The 23,154-nt window shown below is 40.8% G+C and overlaps 1 protein-coding gene across 6 annotated transcripts in view; it reads left to right on the forward strand.

Moving 5' to 3' along the window:
• The window catches only part of CCDC170 (coiled-coil domain containing 170), a 106,112-nt gene that overhangs the window by 26,737 nt on the left and 56,221 nt on the right, over window positions 1–23,154 (forward strand). For 3 of the 6 annotated variants that reach the window (XM_045500040.1, XM_045500039.1, XM_045500037.1), the window contains exons 2-3: window positions 17,194–17,322; window positions 19,105–19,361. In XM_045500040.1, the coding sequence (XP_045355996.1) occupies window positions 17,194–17,322; window positions 19,105–19,361 (386 nt within the window). The remainder of the gene's footprint in view (window positions 1–17,193; window positions 17,323–19,104; window positions 19,362–23,154) is intronic. The other 3 variants (XM_045500043.1, XM_045500042.1, XM_045500041.1) reach the window with 1 other exon arrangement.

The following is a 23,154-nucleotide window of genomic DNA, read 5'->3' on the forward strand; positions in this document are numbered from 1 at the left end:
AATAATTGTGCAATCAATTAAAATTTTTTATTACCAAAAAGAAACCTTACTGATCTATTTTGGTACGTTTCTTTATAGTACTGTTCCTATACATATATACCGTGTCCTTAAAAAAATTTATTGTTAAGGTGTAGTTGACACATAATGTTAGAATAGTTGCAGGTGTACAGCATAGTTATTTGACAATTCTCAGTGCTCACCACAGTAAGTGGTGTCACCTTCTATCACATGCAATGTTGTTATAATATTATTGACTATTTTCCTTAGGCTGTACCTTTCATCTCTGTGACTTATTTATTTTATAACTGTAACTTTGTACTTCTTAATTCCTTTTACCTATTTCATCCGTCCCCCTTCCTAGCTCCCCTCTGGCAGCCATCCGTTTGTTCTCTGCATTTAAAAGTCTATTTGGTTTTTTGGTTGTTCAGGTGTTTGTTTTGTTTTTTAAATTCCACTTCGAAGTGAAATCATATGGTATTTGTATGTCTCCGTCTGACTTATTTCACTTAGCGTTATACCCTCTAGGTCCATCTGTGTTGTTGAAAATGGCAAAAATCTCACTACTTTTTATGGCTGAATAACATTCCATCTCTCTCTCTCTCTCTCTCTCTCTCTCTTACACACACACACACACACACACACACACACACACACACACAAATCTTCTTTATCCATTCATCTATTGGTGGACATTAGGCTGCTTCCATATCTTGCCTCTTGTAGATGATGCTGCAATAAACACAGGGATGTGTATATCTTTTCAAATTAGTTTTTTCATTTTCTTTGCAAATACTGAACCACCCTTACATCCTAAGAATAAATCCCACTTGATTGTAGTGAGTGATTTTTTATTTATCTGGTTTTGGTATCTGGGTAATCCTGGCCTCACAGAATGAATGTGGAAGCTTTCTTTTCCTCTTCTGTTTTTTTGGAATATTTTGAGAAGGATAGGTATTAACTTTTCTTTAAATGTTTGGCAGAATACGCCTGTGAAGCCATCTGGTCCTGGACTTTGGTTTGTTGGGAGTTTTTTGATTGCTGATTCAATTTCATTGCTGGTAACTGGTCTGTTCAAATTTTTTATTTCTTCTTGATTCAATTTTGGGAGGTTATATGTTTTTAAGAATTCATCCACTTCTTCTAGGCTGTCCAATTTGTTGGCATATAATTTTCGTAATATTCTCTTGTAATCATTTGTATTTCTGTGGTGTTGGTTGTTATTTCTCCTCTTTCATTCCTGATTTTGTTTGAGTCCTCTCTCTCTCCCTCTCTCTCTCTCTCTCTCTCTCTCTCTTTTTTGGATGAGTCTGGCTAAAGGTTTATCAATTTTGTTGATCTTTTCAAAGAACCAGCACCCAGTTTCATTGAATGTTTTGTTTGTTTTTTTTTAGTTTCTATTTCATTTATTTCTGCTCTGATCTGTTTCCTTCCGTCTAGTCATTTTGTTTGTTCTTTTTCTAGCTCTTTTAAGTGTAAGATTAGATTGTGCATTTGAGATTTTTCTTGTTGAAGAAGAGGAAGGAAAGCTTCCACATTCATTCTGTGAGGCCAGCATTACCTGGATACCAAAACCAGATACATACACTAAAAAAAAAAAAAAAAAAAAAAAAGTGAGAGAACGACCTATATAAACTTCCCTCCTGAAACAGCTTTTACCACAACCCAAAGATTTTCAACTGTTGTTCATCTTCATTTGTCTTGACATATTTTTTTGATTTTCTCTTTGATTTCTTGGTTGACCCACTGATTATTTAGTATGTGATATTTTTTCTTGCATTTTTATTTTATTTTATTATTATTTTTAAAATATAATTTATGGCCAAACTGGCTAACATGCTGTGTGTAAAGTGTGCTGTTAGTTTTTGGGGCAGATTCCCGTGGTTCATCGCTTACATACAACACCCGGTGCTCATCCCAGCAAGTGCCCTCCTCAGTGTCAGTAGCGTGATATTTAACCTCCATGTATTTGTGCTTTTTCCAGATTTTTTCTTTTGGTTGATTTCTAGTTTCCTAGCATTGTGGTTAGAAAAGATGAATGGTGACCTTGATCTTCTTGAATTTGCTGAGACTTGTTTTGTGGCCTACTATGTGATCTATTCTGGAGAATGTTCCATGTGCTCTTGAAAAGAATGTGTATTTACTCTGCCGTTTTAGGGTAGAATGTTATGAATATATTAGATCCATCTGGTCCAGTGTGTCATTCAAAGCCACTGTTTGTTGGTTTTCTGTTTGGATGATCTCTTCATTGATGGGAGTGGGGTGTTAAAGTCTCCTACTGTTATTATATTACTATCTATTAGTTCCTTTATGTTTGTTATTAGCTCCTTTATGTACTTGGGTGCTTCCATGTTGGGCGTATAAATTTTCACAATTGTTATATATTCTTGTTGCATTGTTCTCTTTATGATCATACAGTGTCCTTCTTTTGTCTCTTGTTACAGTCTTTGTTTTAAAGTCTGTTTTGTCTGATGTCATTATTGCTCTCCTGGCTTTCTTTTCACTTCCATTTGCATGGTAAATGTTTTTTGTTGTTTCACTTTCAGTCTCCATTGTCTTTAGGTCTGAACTGAATCTCTTATAGGCAGCATATAGATGGGTCTTGTTTTTCTTTAATCCATTCTGTCACCTTATATTCTTTGACTGGAATGTTTAGTCCATTTACACTCAAAGTAATTATTGATAAGTAGGTACTTATTGCCATTTTGTTACTTGTTTTATGGTGGTTTTGTAGTCCTTCTTTGTTCCTTCTCTTGCTCTCTTCTCTCATGGTTTGCTGGCTTTCTTGGATTCCTTTCTCTTTATTTTTTGCATATCTATTATTGGTTTTTGATCTGTGGTTACCATTAGGTTTATATATAACATGCATATAGCAGTTAAGTTGATGGTCGCTTAAGTTTGAACTCATTCTTCACTCCTATCCCCCCACATTTTAGGTATAGGGTGTCATACTTAACATCTTATTTTTACAGCTTTTGTGTTTCCTACTTTTCTTACTCCCCCTTCTACTCAAAGAGTACCCTTTAACATTTCTTGTAGGGCTGGTTAGTGATCATGAACTCCTTTAACTTTTGTTTGTCTGGGAACTCTTTGTCTCTCCTATTCTGAATGATGGCCTTGCTGGATAGAGTATGCTTGGCTGCAGGTTTTTTTCTTTCAGCACTTTGAATATATCATGCCATTTCCTTCTGGCCTGCAAATTCTCTGCTGAAAAATCAGCTAATAGCCTTATGGTGTTTCCCTTGTATGTAACTGTTTTCTTTTCTCTTGCTGCTTTTAAAAATCTCTCTTATCACTACTTTTTTGCCATTTTAATTACTATGTGTCTTGGTGAGGACTTCTTTTGGTTGATATTGTTGGGGGTTCTTTGTGCCTCCTAGATCTGGATTTCTGTTTCCTTTCCCAGATTTGGGAAATTTTTAACTATTATTTCTTCAAATAAATTTTCTGCCCCCTTTTCTCGCTCTTCTCCTTGTGGGATCCCTGTAATGTGAACGTTATTATGCTTGATGGTGTCACTGAGTTCCCTAAGACTATTTTCATGTTTTTAAGAATATATATATGTACATACACATGTATATATTTTTGAGAGAGTGAGAATGTGAATGTGAACAGGGAAGGGCAGAGGGCGAGTGGTGGTGGGGGGTGGGGGGGAGTGGGGAGAATCCCAAGCTGGCTTCATGCTCAGTGTGGAGCTCGATGAGGGGCTCAGTTCCACAACCATGGGATTATGACCTGAGCCGAAATTGAGTCAGACACTCAACTAACTAAGCCACCCAGGTGCCTCTATTTTCATTTATTATTATTATTTTTTTCTCTCTTCTGTTCAGCTTGTTTACTTTCCATTACTCTGTCTTCCAGGTCACTGATAGTTCTCCCTCCTCTAGTCTACTATTTATTCCATGCAGTGTACTTTTAATTTCTGTTATTGAGTTCTTCATCTCTGGTTCTTTTTTATGTTTTCAGTCTCTTTGTTAAGGGTCTCATTGAGATCCTTCACTCTTCTTTCAACGTTTTTATTTATTTTTGGGACAGAGAGAGACAGAGCATGAACGGGGGAGGGGCAGAGAGAGAGGGAGACACAGAATCGGAAACAGGCTCCAGGCTCTGAGCTATCAACCCAGAGCCCGATGCGGGGCTCGAACCCACGGACCGCGAGATCGTGACCTGGCTGAAGTCGGACGCTTAACCGACTGCGCCACCCAGGCGCCCCTTCACTCTTCTTTCAAGTCCAGTGCTAGTATCTTTATGACCATTACTTTAAATTCTTTATCAGGCATATATCTTAACTCTGTTTTGTTTAGGTCTCTGTGATCTTATCCTGTTCTGTCATTTGGAACATACTCCTCTGCCTCCTCATCTTGTCTAACTCTCTGTGTCTGTTTCTGTGTGTTAGGAAAGTCAACTACATCTCCTGCTCTTAAAAGTGGTGGCCTTATGAAGAAGCAGTCCTGTAGTGCCCTGTGGTGCAGTTTCCCCTGTTTACCAGAACCTGGCACTAATAGGGGTGTCTCCTGTGTGTGCTGTGTATGCCCTTCTGTTGTCGCTGAGCCCCTTTTGCTTTTAGACCAGTCATCTGTAATGGCTGTCTTTGCCTATTGTGGTGGGCAGTGTGTGGTTTTTGTGGTGTTAGTTGGCCAGTCTGAAGTCACATTGAGCTTAAGTTGTCATACCAGGCATTTATCAGAGGTGCAGTAGCACTGAACTTCAGGAGAGTGTGGAGGCAGGATGCACAGTACTGGCAAGGTCTGTACCAGCTGCTGGGACCGAGGCAGACCGGGTTGGAGGAGGTGGGTTCGCAGAAGCCTGCAGTGGCTGGATGTGTGGTGTTAGCAAGGTTTACACTGGGCATCTGTGGGAGAGGACCTGCAGGCCCCAGGACTGAGGCAGGCCTGAATCTGCAGGAAAACTGTGGGCAGGGCACACCTTTAGCAAATTAGGTAGCTAGAGTGTTGGCCCAGGGATGGTTTCCGCAGGTGTTCCTGTGCTTATGGTGAGGCGTGGGGAAGGAAAATGGTAACACCACTTCCTTTGTTCCTAGAGAAGTCTCCCAGTGATTCCTGCCCCACTAGCACATACTCTGAAATTAGTAAACAAATCTCCCTTCCGTATACCCCAGGCGTTTTTTAAATCCCTGCTTCCATGCTATATCTCCACAGGGGTTATTTGTTGTGCTGTCTCTTTAAGGGCAGGGACTCAGTTTCCTTTTGTGCTCCTGGCTCTCCTACAGCCTGCTGATTTTTAAAGTTCCAGGTTTTAAACCCCATCGATTGTAAGAAATTGTGAAATTTGGCCTCTCTGGTTTTCAAAGCCAAATGTTACGGGGATTCGTCTTCCCCATGTAGGCTCCCTCATGTGAGAGTCTGTTTCTCCCCCCTCTCTGCACCTGTGGTATCCCTTCCTTCTGGGGACAGTCCTGCAGGTCTCTTTACTCCTGATTTCTGTGCTTCCTGTCCGCTTCCATGTGACCTCTTCCCTACAGTTAACTGTGGAGAATCTGCTCAGTTAGTCTTTGGATGATTTTCTGGGTTATTTGCACTGATGTGACTGTATCTACTTGTGTTCATGGGATGAGGTGAGTGTAGGGTCCTCCTACTCTGCCATGCTCCCCAGAAGTTGAATTAATGAATAAGAGTGACATCCGAGAGCCAAAAGATTGGAAAATAATGTAAAAATAGTCAGCTTTTCCACAAAACTTGATTTTGTGTAGAAATGTCTTCGCTAAAACTTTTCCCACAACTGCTAAGATGCAGATACTCAGATTTGTTTCCTGCATTCCACACCCCTCACACTATGCCCTGCAGGCACCAGTGAGACCCAGAGACCAAATCCACATATGCAAAGAAAGAAAAGCAGGAGGACCAGGAAAGTCCCTCAAATTAGGGAGAAGAACTGATGAGTGGTCAAAAATTGGAGCATTGATTATGCTGGAGGAATGCAATTCGCAAAACTTAATTTATGCACTGTAAATTAGGGAAGAAACCACTTGGTGAAAAGAAGTTGGAGAGTAGGGGAAAGGGTCTTAGAAGGGATTGCTTACTGGGACAGCACTGGAAGCTTGAAGAGTGGGGAGAGAGAGAGACACAGAGAGAGAGAGAGACAGAGAGAGTCTACCGGAAGCATCCCATACTGGGAGAGCCTCAGTCACACACTTGTGCGCTAGAGCATGGAATAATGCTGGGAAAAAAAAAGGAAAGATTGGTTATGGGAGAGGGAGTTAGGAATGGATTAGGAGCTTTTGTGTGTCAGAGGTAGGCAGTGATCTTCTCATTTTTTTGTCCGTGGGATAATAACACAACTAAATATCATAGTAGCAAGACTGGCCCAAGACACTGTCCCCAGGTCAGATAATTGGGCACATTGGGTACTAAATTATGAATAAGCTTATCTCTTCTCTATGCCATTGAGCTTTGAAACCACCCTTTTTTCTGAAAAGACTGTGAGCCACCCTGTGAGGCAATTTCGATCATTATCATAATAATATCGGTAGTAGCATCAAATAATGTGTAGTCGGCTTTCTAAAATTAATATAAAATTGCTTCCTGGGTTAGCTGAGAGATACCTAATAACTTAGATTGTCCTCATGTGAGGACAAATGGGTGAATTTTTAATCTTGCCATTTTGAATAGGGTAAAATTAGTTTTTTGAAAGTGAAGATTATTTAATACTTATAGAAGAAGTTGAAGAATTTTCACAAAATTTTGCTCATTACACAAAGGCTTAATTAAGAGAGCAAACCCCCTGAAGTGTCTGCTGTCACATGGGTTGAGTCGTCTGTGCTGTGTAGAGTGGCTTCTCTGTGCTCACGTTCCTCATAAAGACACTTGATAGTAGGGTTGGTGATTTTTGTCTGTCCTTGTCCTTGCTCCTTTTTTTTTTTTCTTAATTTAAGGGGGAGACATTTATTCTGATTATGAAAGTAATATGTGGTCATCGTCAAGGATTTGGATAATATGGAAATACAGAATAAGGAAAATAACAGCTGGTTCTATAACTAAAAGATAACTACAGTTAACATTTTCTTTCCAATATTTTTCTTTTCTTTAAATTACATTTAATTGTGCAAAGAGTGCATAAATACACCCCTCTTGAAAAAAACAAACCAAACAAACCATTGCGTTCTCTTCACCCCCAGCTCTAATTCTTGTGTTACCTCCAGAGGTAAGTACTGTATTGTTATTGAGGTGATGTGTATGCTCTCAGACCACTTTCTTTTTTTTCCCCTCTAAATATAATTATAGAAAATACATAGTATATTCCCCCCTTTATATGTTTTATGAAAAAGAGTATCAAGCCATGGATCTACACTCTCTTATTTTTTATTCAACAATATATCTTAGAGATAATATTACGTTCAAACATACATAGCTCACACTGTGTGTTGCACCATATGTAAATGTCTTGTTTTTTTTTTTTTAATAAATGTTGTAAATCTTTATTTATTTTTGAGAGAGAGAGAGAGAGAGAGAGAGAGCGAGCAGGGGAGGGGCAGAGAGAGAGAGGGAGACACAGAATCTGAAGCAGGCTCCAGGCTCTGAGCTGTCAACACAGAGCCCGACACGGGGCTTGAACTCATGGACCGTGAGATCATGACCTGGGCTGAAGTTGGACACTCAATTGACTGAGCCACCCAGGTGCCCCTGGAAATGCCTTGTTTTAGTAATTGCCCTGTCAATGGGAATTTATATGGTTTCAGGCCTCCTCCCTTCCCTTTTTTCTATTACAAATAATGGTATAATGAATATCCTTATACATATTTTTATGTACATGTATGAGCATTTTTCCTGTGGAGAGAATAGAGCTGCTGGGCCTTTTGGTATTTGCCTTTAATAGATGTAATACATTGATTTTAATACAGTGAAACTAGTGAGACTATCAAAAGGGTTTAACCATTTCGTATTCCTGGCAGCTACATATGAAGATGACCCTTTCCTCACATTTTGCTAACACTTGACATTATCAAACCTTTTATTTTTTCCAAACCGATATACCAAAAATGGTGTGTCTTTAAGTCTTATTTCCCTGATTGTTATGGATGTTGGAGCATCTTTTCATGTATTTTTTGGCCATTTGTATTTCTCTTAATGAGAATTCTCGATTTATATACATACTCATTTTTATTGTCGTGATTTTCTTATTAATTTGTAGGTGTTCAAAATATTCTAAGTTTTAATCCTTTGATATACATGAAACAATTTCTTTCAGTCTGATGTTTAGTGATCTATACCTCTAGGTTTTTGTGCATGACTGGGATGAAACTGTATGTGTAACTTTATATTTTGTCTTTTTCACTAAAAATTATATTGCATTTTACCCTATCATTAGAGATTCTCCAGCGACATGATTTTTAATGACTGAATATAACTTTATTGTGTGAATATAACATTTTATTTTTCTTCTTTTCTTCATGTTAACACACTTCTGTTCTAGAGCTCTAATTGTTTCTGTGATTTTGTTGTTGAGTATTTTTGGAAAATTTTGCTAATGACTGTTTCTCTGAATATATTTGTATTTAATATTTGGGTGTATTTCCATTTATTTAGATGAGATTGTAAGAAGGCAACTCACTGGGGCAAATAGTATTAATTTAAATTTCATTGATACATACTCCCAGTTTTTTTCCGGAAAATTTGTGCCTGCTTATCTTTCCATGAGCAATGTATAACATGTATTTCTCATAGAACTCTTTCACTCCTTTTTTTTTTTTTTTTAATTTTTTTTTTTTTTTTAACGTTTATTTATTTTTGGGACAGAGAGAGACAGAGCATGAACGGGGGAGGGGCAGAGAGAGAGGGAGACACAGAATCGGAAACAGGCTCCAGGCTCTGAGCCATCAGCCCAGAGCCCGACGCGGGGCTCGAACTCACGGACCGCGAGATCGTGACCTGGCTGAAGTCGGACGCTTAACCGACTGCGCCACCCAGGCGCCCCACTCCTTTTTTTTTTTTTTTAGAACTATCTCATAGTACACTTGATTAAGTATTTTTAACATGTCAATATTAAAGATCAGAAATAATAGCTAACTGATAGTATAATTTGTATTTAATTGATGACCAGTGAAGTAGTATACTTCTCATTTATAAGTCATTTCTAGTTCTTCTGTTAATTGTTAGTTCTTTTATATGGTTTTTCTCTAGGGTATTTTTTGTAATTTTTGTTGTTGTTGTTGTTTTTTTTTTTTTAGAGTGAGAGTACATGAGCAGGGGAAGGGCAAAGGGAGAGGGAGGGAAAATCTTAAGTAGGCTCCTTGCCCAGCTCAGAGCCTGATGTGGGGCTTGAAACCGTGAGATCATGACTGAGTCATCCAGGCACCCCTAATGTATAGAAGTTTTAAGATTTTGTTGTCATATGTGAGTTTTTTTCTTTGATATTCTTTCATTGCTTCTATGCTTTGAAAATCCTTCTCCAGATAGATATGTATAAATTTATATAACACTTTTTATGGTTGCATTTTTAATATTCAGTGCTTCAAGCCTATCTTTTATTTTAAAAAATTTTTTTAAATGTTTATTTTTGAGAGAGAGAGAGAGCCCAAGTGGGTGAGGGACAGAGAGAGAGACACACACGCATAGAATCTGAAGCAGGCTGCAGGCTCCGAGCTGTCAGCACAGAGCCTGATGTGGGGCTTGAACTCACGAACTGTGAGATCATGACCTGGGCCGAAGTCAGACGCTTAACCCCCACCTAGGTGCCTTCTTTCTTTCTTTCTTTCTTTCTTTCTTTCTTTCTTTCTTTCTTTCTTTCTTTCTTTCTTTCTTTCTCTTTCTTTTTCTTTCTTCCTTTCCTTTCCTTTCCTTTCCTTTCCTTTCCTTTCCTTTCCTTTCCCTTCCCTTCCCTTCCCTTCCCTTCCTTTCCTTTTCTTTTCTTTCTTTTCTCTTTCTCTCTTTTCCTTCCTTCCTTCCTTCCTTCCTTCCTTCCTTCCTTCCTTCCTTCCTTCCTTCCGGCTTCACACTGGATGCAGAGCCCAACATAGGGTTTGAACTCACGACCCTGAGGTCAAGAACTGAGCTGAGATTAAGAGTTGGACACTTAACCTACTGAGCCACCCAGGCGCCCCTAGCTTCACTATTTATTAACCAATATTTCCACCCTCCCCGCCCCCCACTATTTATAATGTCTCTTTCTTTCATACCCTAAATTCTTCTGAGCACAGAGACTAAAGACTGTTCCTGGCGTTTCTATGGATCTTTCTGTTGATTTCCTGTTGGATATCACATTGTTTTAATTAGATTTTTTTTTTCAAAATGAGAATTTTTAACAGGGCATTTTTTTCCTAATGCCTCTAAGACCATTTAGTTAAAAAAAACGAAAACAAACAAACAAACAAAAACAACCCGTCTAGGTAGGTACTTCTAGTTTAAAAGTGGTGGCATGCAGATAGCATTTCTCCCTTCTATTCCTGGAAATTAGCCACAAGTGACAAAGAAAGTGAGAAACAAGTTCCACTTTTGGTACATCCGGGAGATGGCTGGAATCTTGTAACATGAAGTAGGCGGCAGGCCTTTCCAAAGCAGCAGGGGTTGAGGGGAGGGGCCGGGGGAAGCACTGGGAGCATCGCTGCAGAGGGTAGGAAGAGCTGGGAAAGCCTATTTTGCCACGGTGAGTGGCTGACTCAGAGGAGTCAAGTGGAAATCTCTTGTTTGCAAGAGAGGATGGAGGTGTGTGGACCGGCCGCTGGAGCTTCTCTGCACCTGCTCGGTTTCCAAAAAGTAGGAGCGGGAGGGCCAAATACAAATCACGCCAGGAGCCAGATTTGTAGGCAGCTGCAGAGCAGGGGCGCATGGAGAGTCTGCATAGTGATAAGCCCTCTGGTTGCCTCTGTGCACGGGCTGGAATGAAAGATGGGTCTAATGCAGTTATACACAAATCCTGTGTCGTAGGGAAACTTGTCTAGAACGTGACACTACATTCCCATCCCTGTATGCACACAGACCTCTTCCACAGGCTGCCCAGCAAGCACTCACCTTCTAATGAGCAATCGAAAAGGAAACAACACAGGAGTTATTTAAAGATACAGCAACATCCCTGGGCGCCTGAGTGGCTCAGTCGGTGAAGCCTCCGCTCTCTTGGTTTGGCTCAGGTTATGATCTCAAGGTTTGAGAGACAGAGCCCCACATCAGGCTCCATGCTGAGGGTGGAGACTGCTTGGGATTCTCTCTCCCTCCATCTCTGCCCCTTTTCTGCTCCCTCACACGCGCTCTCTCTCTCTCAAAATAAATAAGCAAACACTAAAAAATATGTTAAGAAACATATGACAAGTTTCCTGCTCCCCAGATATGATAGATGAAGAATACCTACCAGAAGACTGTTGCTGTGATGGGAAGAGACGTGACGAAACATTCATCATGCATAGAACAATCGAGTAAAGCCAACACGTACCGGAAACATGTTCAGAAAGCAGAGATTCAGGACTTCAAGAAAGATGCAGCAAACAAGGAGAGGAGATCTGACTCTTGATGTCAGCTCAGGTCATGATCCCGGGGTCATGGATGGAGCCCCGCCATGGGCCCTGTGTTGGGCTCCCTGCTCGCTGTGGAACCTGCTTGGGATTCTCTCTCTCCCTTTTCCTTTCCTCCTCTCCTAGCTTGTGTGCTCTCTCTCTCTCTCAAAAAAATAAAAATAAAAAATTAGAAGTTGTGAGGGAGGGACGAGAGGGGCAAGGAAGAGAAGATATGCTGTTATCATGAATTAGCTGATGTTAAAGGTATTATTTAAAGTTATAGTTATAAATTCAAAACTAGAACAAAGATACAAACCTTCCCGGTTATCAGACAAAACAAAGCAAAGCAAACAGATTTGTAGTGAAGGATTTTGAAAGAGTGATAAAAACAAGAAGCATAACATAAAAGAATGCAGCAGAACTAAGACCAAACTTATCTGTCACGTTAACACATGTAAAGTAGAGTCATCCAGGCTGGGGAAAAAGAATGTTAGGATCGATCACAAAGCCAAAACTAACCTTATTACATATGAGACATCTCAAACGAAGTGATCCAGAAAGGTTGAAAATAAAAATGGGGAACAAAGGTGTATGTAGGCAAATGCAAACAAAAAGAAATCAGGGATCACGATCTCATTATCAGAAAAGGCTGGATTCAGAGCAAGAAAGGAGTAAGTGAAATGAGTAATGGTATGTTACGATGCTGTATGGTACAATTTGCAATGAAGATCAAGTTCTGAATCTTTGCACCAACTCAGCACCAGTGTTCCTGAGGCAAGAGAACAAGAGCTACAAGGTAATAGAGAATTACGGTAGTAATGGGAGGTTGGACTCAGCTCATGACAGAGTAAAGGACAGAAATGAGGCTAGGCTCAAAAACCTAAAAACAGAACTACCCTACGACCCAGCAGTTGCATTGCTAGGCATTTATCCACGGGATACAGGTGTGCTGTTTCGAAGGGACACATGCACCCGCATGTTTATAGCAGCACTATCAGCAACAGCCAAAGTATGGGAAGAGCCCAAATGTCCATTGATGGATGAATGGATAAAGAGGATGTGGTATAGATATACAATGGAGTATTACTCGGCAATCAAAAAGAATGAAGTCTTGCCATTTGCAACTACGTGGATGGAACTGGAGGGTATTCTGCTAAGTGAAATTAGAGAAAGACAAAAATCATATGACTTCACTCATATGAGGACTTTAAGAGACAAAACAGATGAACATAAGGGAAGGGAAATAAAAATAATATAAACACAGGGAGGGGGACAAAGCAGAAGAGACTCATAAATATGGAGAACAAACTGAGGGCTATTGGAGGGGTTGTGGGAGGGGGGATGGGCTAAATGGGTAAGGGGCACTAAGGAATCTCCTGAAATCGTTGCACTAGATGCTAACTAATTTGATGTAAATTTTAATTTTTTTTTCAACGTTTATTTATTTTTGGGACAGAGAGAGACAGAGTATGAACGGGGGAGGGGCAGAGAGAGAGGGAGACACAGAATCGGAAACAGGCTCCAGGCTCTGAGCCATCAGCCCAGAGCCTGACGCGGGGCTCGAACTCACGGACCGCGAGATCGTGACCTGGCTGAAGTCGGACGCTTAACCGACTGCGCCACCCAGGCGCCCCATGATGTAAATTTTAAAAAATAAAAAAATAAGAAATGAGGCTGGGCTAGGAGTGCCCAATGAAAATAATGAGTAAGGTAGGTCTATCTAATTGATACATGTTGAGCTCCAAGCCCCAGCGATAGAAAAGGCACCCTCTTTTCAAGTGCCCATAAGACATTCATAAAATTGAGCATTCACAAAACCTCAATAAATTCCCTGAAGTAGAAATAACATAGACAAGGATGATGGGGGAAAATAGTTAATGGCTCATATACCAAAGCACTTTCCAGTCCGAATAGACCCAATCCAGAGTGGACGCTGGTCCACCACACTGGGGTACGCCAGTGAGCATCAGCCCAGAATGCAATCGATGTGCTCTGAGCGCAGTGTAATAAAGTAGAAAACCATCACAAACCCAGAAAATAAAGAGCCATGACAACAACCAAGCTCTTGACTCAGATGAGAGAAGTATTCCAAACCAAACAGGAGGTATCTAGGAGACGGCTATGAACACTGCATAAGGATCTATATAGGGTGACTTCAGGGCTAAGAGGGAAGAGCTTAGTCATAAAGAAATACACTCACGTATTCTTCTTTCAGCTTTTGCATGGTCTCTCCATGTCCCTGTCGTCCTCTCATGCCACTGCCATTCATTTCTTCTCAGTCAAGCTCTCTCAGCGTCTTGAAGGAATGGCTTTCTGTGGCACGCTTCAGAGCCTTCTTAGCACAGAGGTGTTTCTAGGACTCAGGTGGGTTCTCCAGGGGGAGAGAGAGAGAGAGAGAGAATATATACATGAAGATTTATGATAAGGGATTGGTTTGTGCATAATGGAGGCTGAGATATCTCAAGATCTGCAGTCAGCATGCCGGAGATCCAGGAGAGCTGGAGTAAGCCCCTATCTGAGTCTCAGTCCAAAGGTAGGGGAAGACCGATGTCCCAGCTTGAAGACAGTCTGACAGAGAATCCTTACTCAGCCTCTTTGTTCTATTCAGGCCTTCAGAGGATTGGATGAGACCCACCCGCGCTGGGGAGGGCAATCCGCTTTAGTCTTCTACCGATTCAAATGCTAACCTCACCAGGAACACTCTCACAGACATAACCAGAATATATTGAACCAAGTATCTGGAAGCCCTGTGGCCCAGTCAAGCTGACATATAAAATTAATCATCACAGCTACCAAGACATAAAAGAATTCCCGAACAAATGGGAAAAAAAAAAACTTCTGTTCGAAGACTCCATATTTAAAAGTTGTCAGTACTCCTTATTTGTAAAATTAACTCGATCCCAATAAAAATGCCAACAGGATTTTTGGGAATTTGATAAGCTGATTCTAAATTTCACACGGCAGAAGGCATAAGTTAGAGTAGCCAGGAATATTCTGAAAAAGAATAGTGCCGATGTGGCACTAACATATGTGAATGAGCTCAGAGCTGCCTGTCAAGGCACTGTTCTTAAGTTGCTCTTGTCCTGCAGCCTCACTGCCTTTGCTCAGATCGTGGACCACACAGAGCACGATCCTGCCACAGGACCTTTGCTGAGACTTCTGGCTATTTGAATGATGTGTGTTGCACCTGCTTCCGTACCTCCTGCTATTTCTTTCTTTCTTTAATGTATTGAGAGCACACATTGTGTGAGGGAGAAGGACAGAGGGAGAAGGAGAGAGAGAATCTTAAGCAGGCTCCGTGCCCAGTGTGGAGCCCCACTCAGGGCTTGATCTCATGACCCTGAGATCATGACCTGAGCTGATATCAATTGGCGCTTAACCGAGTCACCCAGGCGCCCCCTCTTGCCTATTTAATGCCTACTCAATCACCACTTCTTTAGGGAAATCTTTCCTTCCCTCTTCTCTGATCATATGTCAGTTTCCTTTGTTTTCTGCTTCTTTCTTTCCTTGCTTGTATTTCAGTTTGTAATTATATAATCATTATTAAGGATGTCTGGTAAATGCTCTTTTTTCTTAGTAGGCTGTAAGCTCAGTGCCTCATCTTGAGTAAGTTTTCAGTAAATATGTGTTGGTGAATAATCTCCAGTCTGCTTGATTTAAAGGGTGATTTAAACCCAACAATTGTCTTCTAACCTCAATAATCAGGAGTCTGATGTGGGTCCCGTTCCAGTATCAGAGGTAATGAGATCTTAATGGGTTGTTTCTTTCACCCGTGCACATTTGAAGATGTAAATGCTTTTTTTTTTTTTTTTTTAAATTTTTTTTTTTCAACGTTTATTTATTTTTGGGACAGAGAGAGACAGAGCATGAACGGGGGAGGGGCAGAGAGAGAGAGGGAGACACAGAATCGGAAACAGGCTCCAGGCTCTGAGCCATCAGCCCAGAGCCCGACGCGGGGCTCGAACTCACGGACCGCGAGATCGTGACCTGGCTGAAGTCGGACGCTTAACCGACTGCGCCACCCAGGCGCCCCTGTAAATGCTTTTTAATAGTGTTCTGCGTTAGAGGGTAACCTCCTAAAATGAAGGGCCATACCTAAAATGGTCTTGCGTGCCTTTTAATATTATGTCCAGTGGACACTGTGTGTTCATAAGAAGGAGGTATGACATAAGAAGGAGGTAAGAAGGAGGTATGTCCTTCATAAGAAGGACATTATGGAATGATTACATCATTTACTGAAAAAGGATGTTAGTCATTGAAAGAAAGAATCATAGCTATCGAAGAACTTATTTTCCTAATGAATTTTATAAAACCGTGTGCTGTACGTATCCTGGTTCAAACCACTCATAAGGGACCAAAGGTCCTTATGTGGCCTATTTTAGAAAAAACTGCTGTGGTGGTTATTGCTGTGGGTAAGTTATTTCTGAATATTAAGTGAGGCTGAACAGGATGTGGTTCTCTTATTAGATCTAGTTAAACATTTTATGCTTTCTCCCCAGAAGTACATACCTACCATCTTCTTGGATATGTTGTGATTGGCAAACACTGGCTGTTACTAAGTGCACTGGAGGTTTTGTTTGGCATTTTGTGGATCGAAACACACCAGTCATGACAACGCTTGTTACACAGTGAAGGGCTTTGAGATGACTTTTGCATTCATGAATATTTCCAAACAGTAGTCTCTGGCAGTTCAGTAGCTGGGCAGCCATAAGCCAGTTTTACTAGTGTGTCCCCTGAGGCCTCTTAGATAATTCCAGGAAACCCTCCTTTATGTGACCCCTTTCGTATTTCTTCAAAAATGAATGGCTCTCCTGTATGTCCTTCACAAAGACCACAGGCCCTGGAAACTTCACAGAGGTGGGCAGAGGTATCCATCCAAGCTCAGGAATAATTCTGAGTAAGACAGAAACAGAAGCAGAGGTTACAGACTATGACCCACAGGCCAAACCCATCAAATCTGCTCTGCAGATGTGTTTATTTGGATCACACGGTGTTTCTTTTTTAAACATTTAAATTAGTTGCCAAGTTGCAAAAACTGGGAATTTTTACTTCAAAAAGTCTGGATATATGACTTGCTTGAAAAATTGGAAAAAAATTTGGCCACTTTGGGATCCACATTTCTGCACTGGCAGCCATCAGCGGAGCTGAGTCTCCACAGAGACTCCCCAGGCACTGCCGTGCGATCACCGATGTTCTGCATTCATCTGAGTCACCATCGTGACCTTGAGATAGGCTGTGAGGTTGAGAATAAGTGGTATCGTGAATAATTACGAAGGGGACTGTCTTTTACTTTTAACTCACATGATCTCTTTGATAAACACATGGCACACTTTATTCAAAAGATGAGATGAATTGATGATTTTTGTTACCTGGAAACATAAGGACAATGAAAACTCCCTCTTTGCTGTGGACCTTGTCACACTGCGTCTCTTCTGACAGTTCTTTGTGGACTCTATCAGTTCTGGAAAGAGGTCAAATAGCATTTGACTTGGGTGGAAGGAAGCCTTCTAAAGTGACAAAGGCCAGTTCTTAAATGCCATCCTGGGGGAGCACATCATTCGTTCCTGGGCTGCCTCCCGCCTCCTTCGGAATTTTGGGAATGAAATGATCTGGATGAGGCACTTCCCTGGGCAGCATTTTCGAGATGTTTGGACCACAAAGAATGCTCTGTGTTTAATCTTGTTTTTTTACAGCTGCACAGAAAAGACCGTTTAAAACTCTTCTTTATATTTTGTCTTTTGGGGGAACCCTGTCAGGAAATTTACGACCGTCTCTTGGAAGTCCCGGTCACTAGGGAGCAGTTACACCACTATCGGAATGTGGCCGAAAGTGCTCGAAGTGACCTTGCTGCAACTTTGGTCAAATTTGAATGTGCTCAGTCTGAGGTAAGATTATGCATCTTCATGACTCAGAAGTGGGCCATTTTAGTTTCTTATTGAGTGAAGCAGAGTGTAGAGGTGATTAGAAATAGGCTAGGATGGGCTGCTTGGGTGGCTCAGTCAAGAGCGTCTGACTCTTGACTGTGGCTCAGGTCATGATCTCATGGTTTGTGGGATCGAGTCCCATGTTAGGCTCTGTGCTGACCGCGTGGAGCCTGTTAAGGATTCTCTCTCTCCTTCCCTCTCCGCCTCCATGCCCCTGCTTGTGCATGCTCTCTCTCTCTCTCTCTCAAAATAAATAAAGAAACTTTAAGAAACAGGAAGGGGGGGATACAGCTTAACAACTTTTGGCGAAGGTTATACTTATTCCTTTATGGTGCACCTACTGCCCTTGTAGAGAATTCCTGAAAGGTTACGCATTTGCCGTGGTGCAAATCGAGGTGACATGGGCTGCGTTCTGGATGTCAGAGGGGCTTCACGGCCTTGAGAGACTTGGGGACACCTGATGGCTTTGGTTGAAGCTGCCTTGGCTTTGGGGCATTTTTGGCATCTTACTGAATATGTTCCTTTAATGTGGACTGTTTGCAATCTGGAGCTCTTAGGATGGAATTCTGGATTCCTGGGATAGTGGTAGTTCTGACTGGCTGGGGAGATTCTAGGATGATGATTGGGATCCGTCTACCCTCCTGGCTGAATCTGGTCGATTATGGAGTTTCTTGAGAGAGTCTCTCTAGGTCCATTCTGTTCATAGCCTGGTGGCCCTGAGGGAGTCTTGGGCTTGCCTGGGAGATAACTAGGGTTTTCACTAGGCTGCTGGGACCCCACCAAGAGATGATTTGATACCTTGTATGTGTGTGAAAAATTGTATGCATGTATACTCCCGGTTCCAAATCAGTACATGCATTCATAAAGTTTTCTTATGGGGGGGCCTGACATCCTATTAGGGCACAGACATCGTTCAGTATTTTGATGGCACAGAATTCATAAGTTAAAATGTTTCTTTTGTATACATCTTGTAAGGATTTTTCTTTTCTTCCATATTTTTCTTGGAAATGTTATTATTATTATTTTATTGCCCACAATAAGGATCTAGAAGGCAAGTGGAAGAAATACAGTGATATGTCAAATAGTCTGTATCTACTTAGGAACCACTCGTGGCCATGAAATTACAAGTATTTTAAGTTTCTTGTTTCATTGTCTGTCAGCAGCAATAGCAGCAACACAGATTTAGAAAATGAATTACCATTGCAAAATATTTTATTGCTTTTTGCAAAAAAACACCACAAATGTCTCTTGAGTGGCACTGAATCACCCCCAAGACATTGCTGCAATGGTTTTGAAAGAGACATAGTATGAAGTCCGTTCTTCAGGCATAATTTCTCATCTGGTGATACAGACGCAAATAGGAAAAAAGAAAATAAAAGTTGGATTAGGTCATGTACAAACGTGTGAGATTTGAAACTATGGTTTTGGGTTTCTTTATTTTTTTTAATTAAAAAAAATTTGTTTAATGTTTACTTATATTTGAGAGAGAGAGAGACAGAGCATGAGCAGGGGAGGGGCAGAGAGAGAGGGACACACAGAATTCGAAGCAGGCTCCAGGCTCCTAGCTGTCAGCACAGAGCCCAACATGGGGCTCGAACTCAGGAACCGTGAAATCATGACCTCAGCCAAAGTCAGACGCTTAACTGAGCCACCCTGGCGCCCCATGGTTTTGGGTTTCTTAGAGGTACTTTGAACTTATGCCATTGAAATCCTTTTCCTCCTTTTATGGGCTTTCTATGTTAGCTTCGAGATCTCCGATCCAAGATGCTTTCGAAAGAAGCCTCCTGTCAAGAGTTGAAAGCTGAAATGGAGAATTACAAAGAAAATCATGCTAGAAAATCATCTCTCCTCACCTCTCTGAGACACAGAGTTCAGGAGCTGGAAGAAGAATCAGCAGCACTTGCCACTTCTAAAATTAGAACCGAAATCACAGCTCACACCGCAATCAAGGAGAACCAGGAGTTGAAGAAGAAAGTTGCGGAACTAGATGAGAACTTACAGTAAGGGTATTTCAATATATTTGTTAGTTGAGTTAGCATTAAAATACTAGCTTCTGATAGCAGGACACACGCTTGAAGGTACTGGTGTTTTGCCTTTTTTGGCCCTGAAACTCAATTTGAAGGAGAAGAACGTTACTGACCTCAAATGTCTTTGGAGTCTTGAAAATTTTTCTCAAGCTCATTTCTCAATGTTACCAGGAACCTTGACAAACAAGGCCTTGTCCTAAGCATGTTTATGTCCAATTGATTAGGGCTGCAAATGCCTATATACATAATTTGGAAGATTTTCTGTAAGTAGAGGTTTAACCAGAGGTGGTGGAATACACAGAGAGGGAGGTGTTTATTCAGAAGCTGGCTGTAAAAATACCCCAGAAGCCCAGACCACTCCAGACCACCCCGAACACTCCTCATTAGATTTTATTGCCAGTTTATGCAGAGAACTCATGAAATCTGGGTTTTCCACACTTAGTTCTGGCAAAAGGTAATTATTGAGACAAAACTGGGAACTAGTTGTTCCTAAAATATACTTTTAAAATTCTATGTGTCATAACTTAAATAACTTTAATAATAGGATACTTGGTATTTATTTTACTTATTCCACCTTTGAAAAAGAACCCCAACACTGGGGCACCTGGGTGGCTTAGTCTGGTTGAGCGTCCGACTTCGGCTCAGGTCATGATCTCACAGTCCGTGGGTTTGAGCCCCGCGTCGGGCTCTGTGCTGACAGCTCAGAGCCTGGAGCCTGCCTCAGATTCTGTGTCTCAGTCTCTCTCTCTGTCCCTCCCCTGCTCGCACTCTGTCTCTGTCTCTCAAAAATAAACATTAAAAAAAAAAAACCCAACACTTCCAACTCTTGTCCTCTTTTTGTCCTTCTGCTTCCAGGAAAACTCCTTCAAATGTGTGTATAGACTCACTCTCTCCAGTTCTTCTCCTCTCCTCTCTTGGGTCTACTCCACTGACACCTCTCACTAAGGTGACCAGTGACTGTATGTTACAGATTAAATGATCAGTCTTTATCTTACTTGACCCACCAGTACATCGGTCACAGTTGGTCTTTCTCCTTGAACCACTTTCTTCTTCTGACTGCCGGGACACTACACATGCCTGCTTTGTACCTGTCCTCTCTAGCTGCCCTGCTGTAGTCTCTTTTATTTTTCCCATCTCCTCTCATCGACTTCCAAAGACTGGAGTGCCCCAGGACTCAGTCCTTGAATCTCTTCTGGTTTCTATCTAAATTCGCTCTCTTGGTGATCTTGTCTCATGACGTTAAGATGATCTAAATGCTAGTGACTCCCACATGTCTCTGTCTAGCCTAGATCTCTTCTCAGAGTCAAGACCCACATATGTTACTACCTACTGAGCATCCCCATGTGGATGTCCAACAGGCATCTCAAACCTAACATGGCTGAAACGAAACTCTTGCTATTTCCACAGAATCCTCCTGCTCTTTTCCTTGTCTCCTTTAGTGATAATTCCATTCTTCTAGTCCGTCAGGCCAACAGTCTTGGTAATCATCCTCAGTCCTCTTGCTTTTTCACACTCCATGTCTGATCCTTCAACAGGTCCCATCATCCCTGCCTTCAAAATCTAAATTTTGAGTACTTCCCATTGCTGCCCTAATTGCCAGTAACCTGATTCAAGCGACTACCGTCTCTCTCCTGGATTTTTGTAGTAGCCTCCTAAGTGGTTTTCCTGCTTCTACCTGTGCCCTTCATAGCCAGAGTGATCCTATAAAAACATTCAAATTAGATCTTTTCGGTCCTATGCTCAGAATCCTCAATGACTTCTCACTCAGGGTAAAGACAAAGGATATTCTATGACCTAGAAGGCTCATCCTGACCTGGTTTTGCTTCCATTCTCTCTCTTATTCTTTCCATCTTCGCTGTCCTTTGAACATAACAGGTGTGATCCTACCTCAGGAATTTTGCACTTGCTAATCCCTTTGCCTGGAAAGTTCTTCCCCCAAGTATTGCATGGCTACCCCTCTGCTCCTTTTAGATCTTTACTCAGAAGTCACCTTCTTATGAGGTCTTCCGTGAGTGACCACATCTAAAATTTTACCCTGCTCCCCCCAAATATTTCTCACCCCCTTTCCTGCTTAATTTCTTCCCTCCAGCTTTTTAAATAACGTAGTATATATTTTACATACATTAATTTTGGTGATTGTCCATCTTCCCAACTAGAACATAAGCTCCATGAGGGCAAGGATGTTCATCTGTTTTATTTACTACTATGTCTTGAGTATCTTTAATAGGGCTTGGTCCATAGTAAGTACCCAATCAATATTTACTAAATAAATGAGTAATAAAATGATATGTAATAAAAATATTTTTTCACTATAGAAGATTGCCAAAAATATTAAAATTACTCAAGACCTTATGATTCTCCAAGAGTTTATACTGAACATTTTGGTGGACAGGTTTTCATATAGTTGTACATAAATTGTATCACGTAATGAACTATTTTTTACTGAATAATATATTGTAGATATTTTATTTTATTTTAATTAAAAAAAAATTTTTTTTCAACGTTTATTCATTTTTGGGACAGAGAGAGACAGAGCATGACCGGGGGAGGGGCAGAGAGAGAGGGAGACACAGAATCGGAAACAGGCTCCAGGCTCTGAGCCATCAGCCCAGAGCCCGACGTGGGGCTCGAAATCACGGACCGCGAGATCGTGACCTGGCTGAAGTCGGACGCTTAACCGACTGCGCCACCCAGGCGCCCCGTATATTGTAGATATTTTAAAAAGGCGTTCATTATATCATTTTTAATAGCCCATGATACCCATTGCCTGAGATATTGTAACTTACTTAACCAGTTCTCTTTGCTATTTCCTGTAGGCACTTAGGTTAGTTCTACTCAAAAAATTATTATAAACCAAGATGCAATGAATATTCATGTGCATTCATATTTTCACATTTATGTGATTATGTCCTTAGGGTAGATTCCTGGAACTTTGTTGGGTCAAAGTGAAATGCGAATAGAAGTGGAAATAGTTCAGCAACCCTTAGGATTGAGAAACAAGATTGAAATCTTGGAGAGAATGTGTGGAATCATACATGTAAATCAATCAGAATCATAGCATTAACTGTGCCTTTCATGAGCCAGAGAGATGACTAAATATTACCTTTTAAATGCTGAAAATAAGAACTTAGAGATATACTGATGTTGGTCTTTTATTGTTATACATTTTTCTAAATAGAAATATGATATGATTTTGAGTATATGCAATTACATGCTTTGTTAATCTTTGAATAGAGTGAAAGAATTTGCAGTAAACACTCAACATGGTAAAAAGGGAAAGCAATAATCATGTTTATTATCTAGGGTACTGAAAAAATGATACCAAATTACTGAAATGATTCTAATTTGTCTTTAAAGTGTGTCTATTTTTTTTTATGATCTCTTAGTCTCTAACATTTAAAGCATTAGAAATAGACCATACTATTTCAGCAAACCTATCTGAGATTTGAAATGAAATATTCATAGCAGAGCATAATCAACTGATTTTCCTTGACTGGCCCATATCAGTACTCTTTAAAAACTCTGGATGTGTGAAAACTAATAATAGTCTTTGCTGGTGATTTAACATCTCTTTTTTCTAGAGGGGGAACATCCCCTGCTCCTGATATATTTTTTATTATAGTTATGCTTGGCCATGGACCAGGGAATGCCCTAACTAACCCTTATAGATCACTGTGTAATGTCTGAAAATAAAACAAAGGATGATGCACTAGAAGAAAAATAGCAGCGGGGCGTTTGGGTGGCTCAGTCGGTTAAGCATCCGACT

Source organism: Leopardus geoffroyi, chromosome B2 (assembly GCF_018350155.1).
Source record: "Leopardus geoffroyi isolate Oge1 chromosome B2, O.geoffroyi_Oge1_pat1.0, whole genome shotgun sequence".
NCBI lineage: Eukaryota > Metazoa > Chordata > Mammalia > Carnivora > Felidae > Leopardus > Leopardus geoffroyi.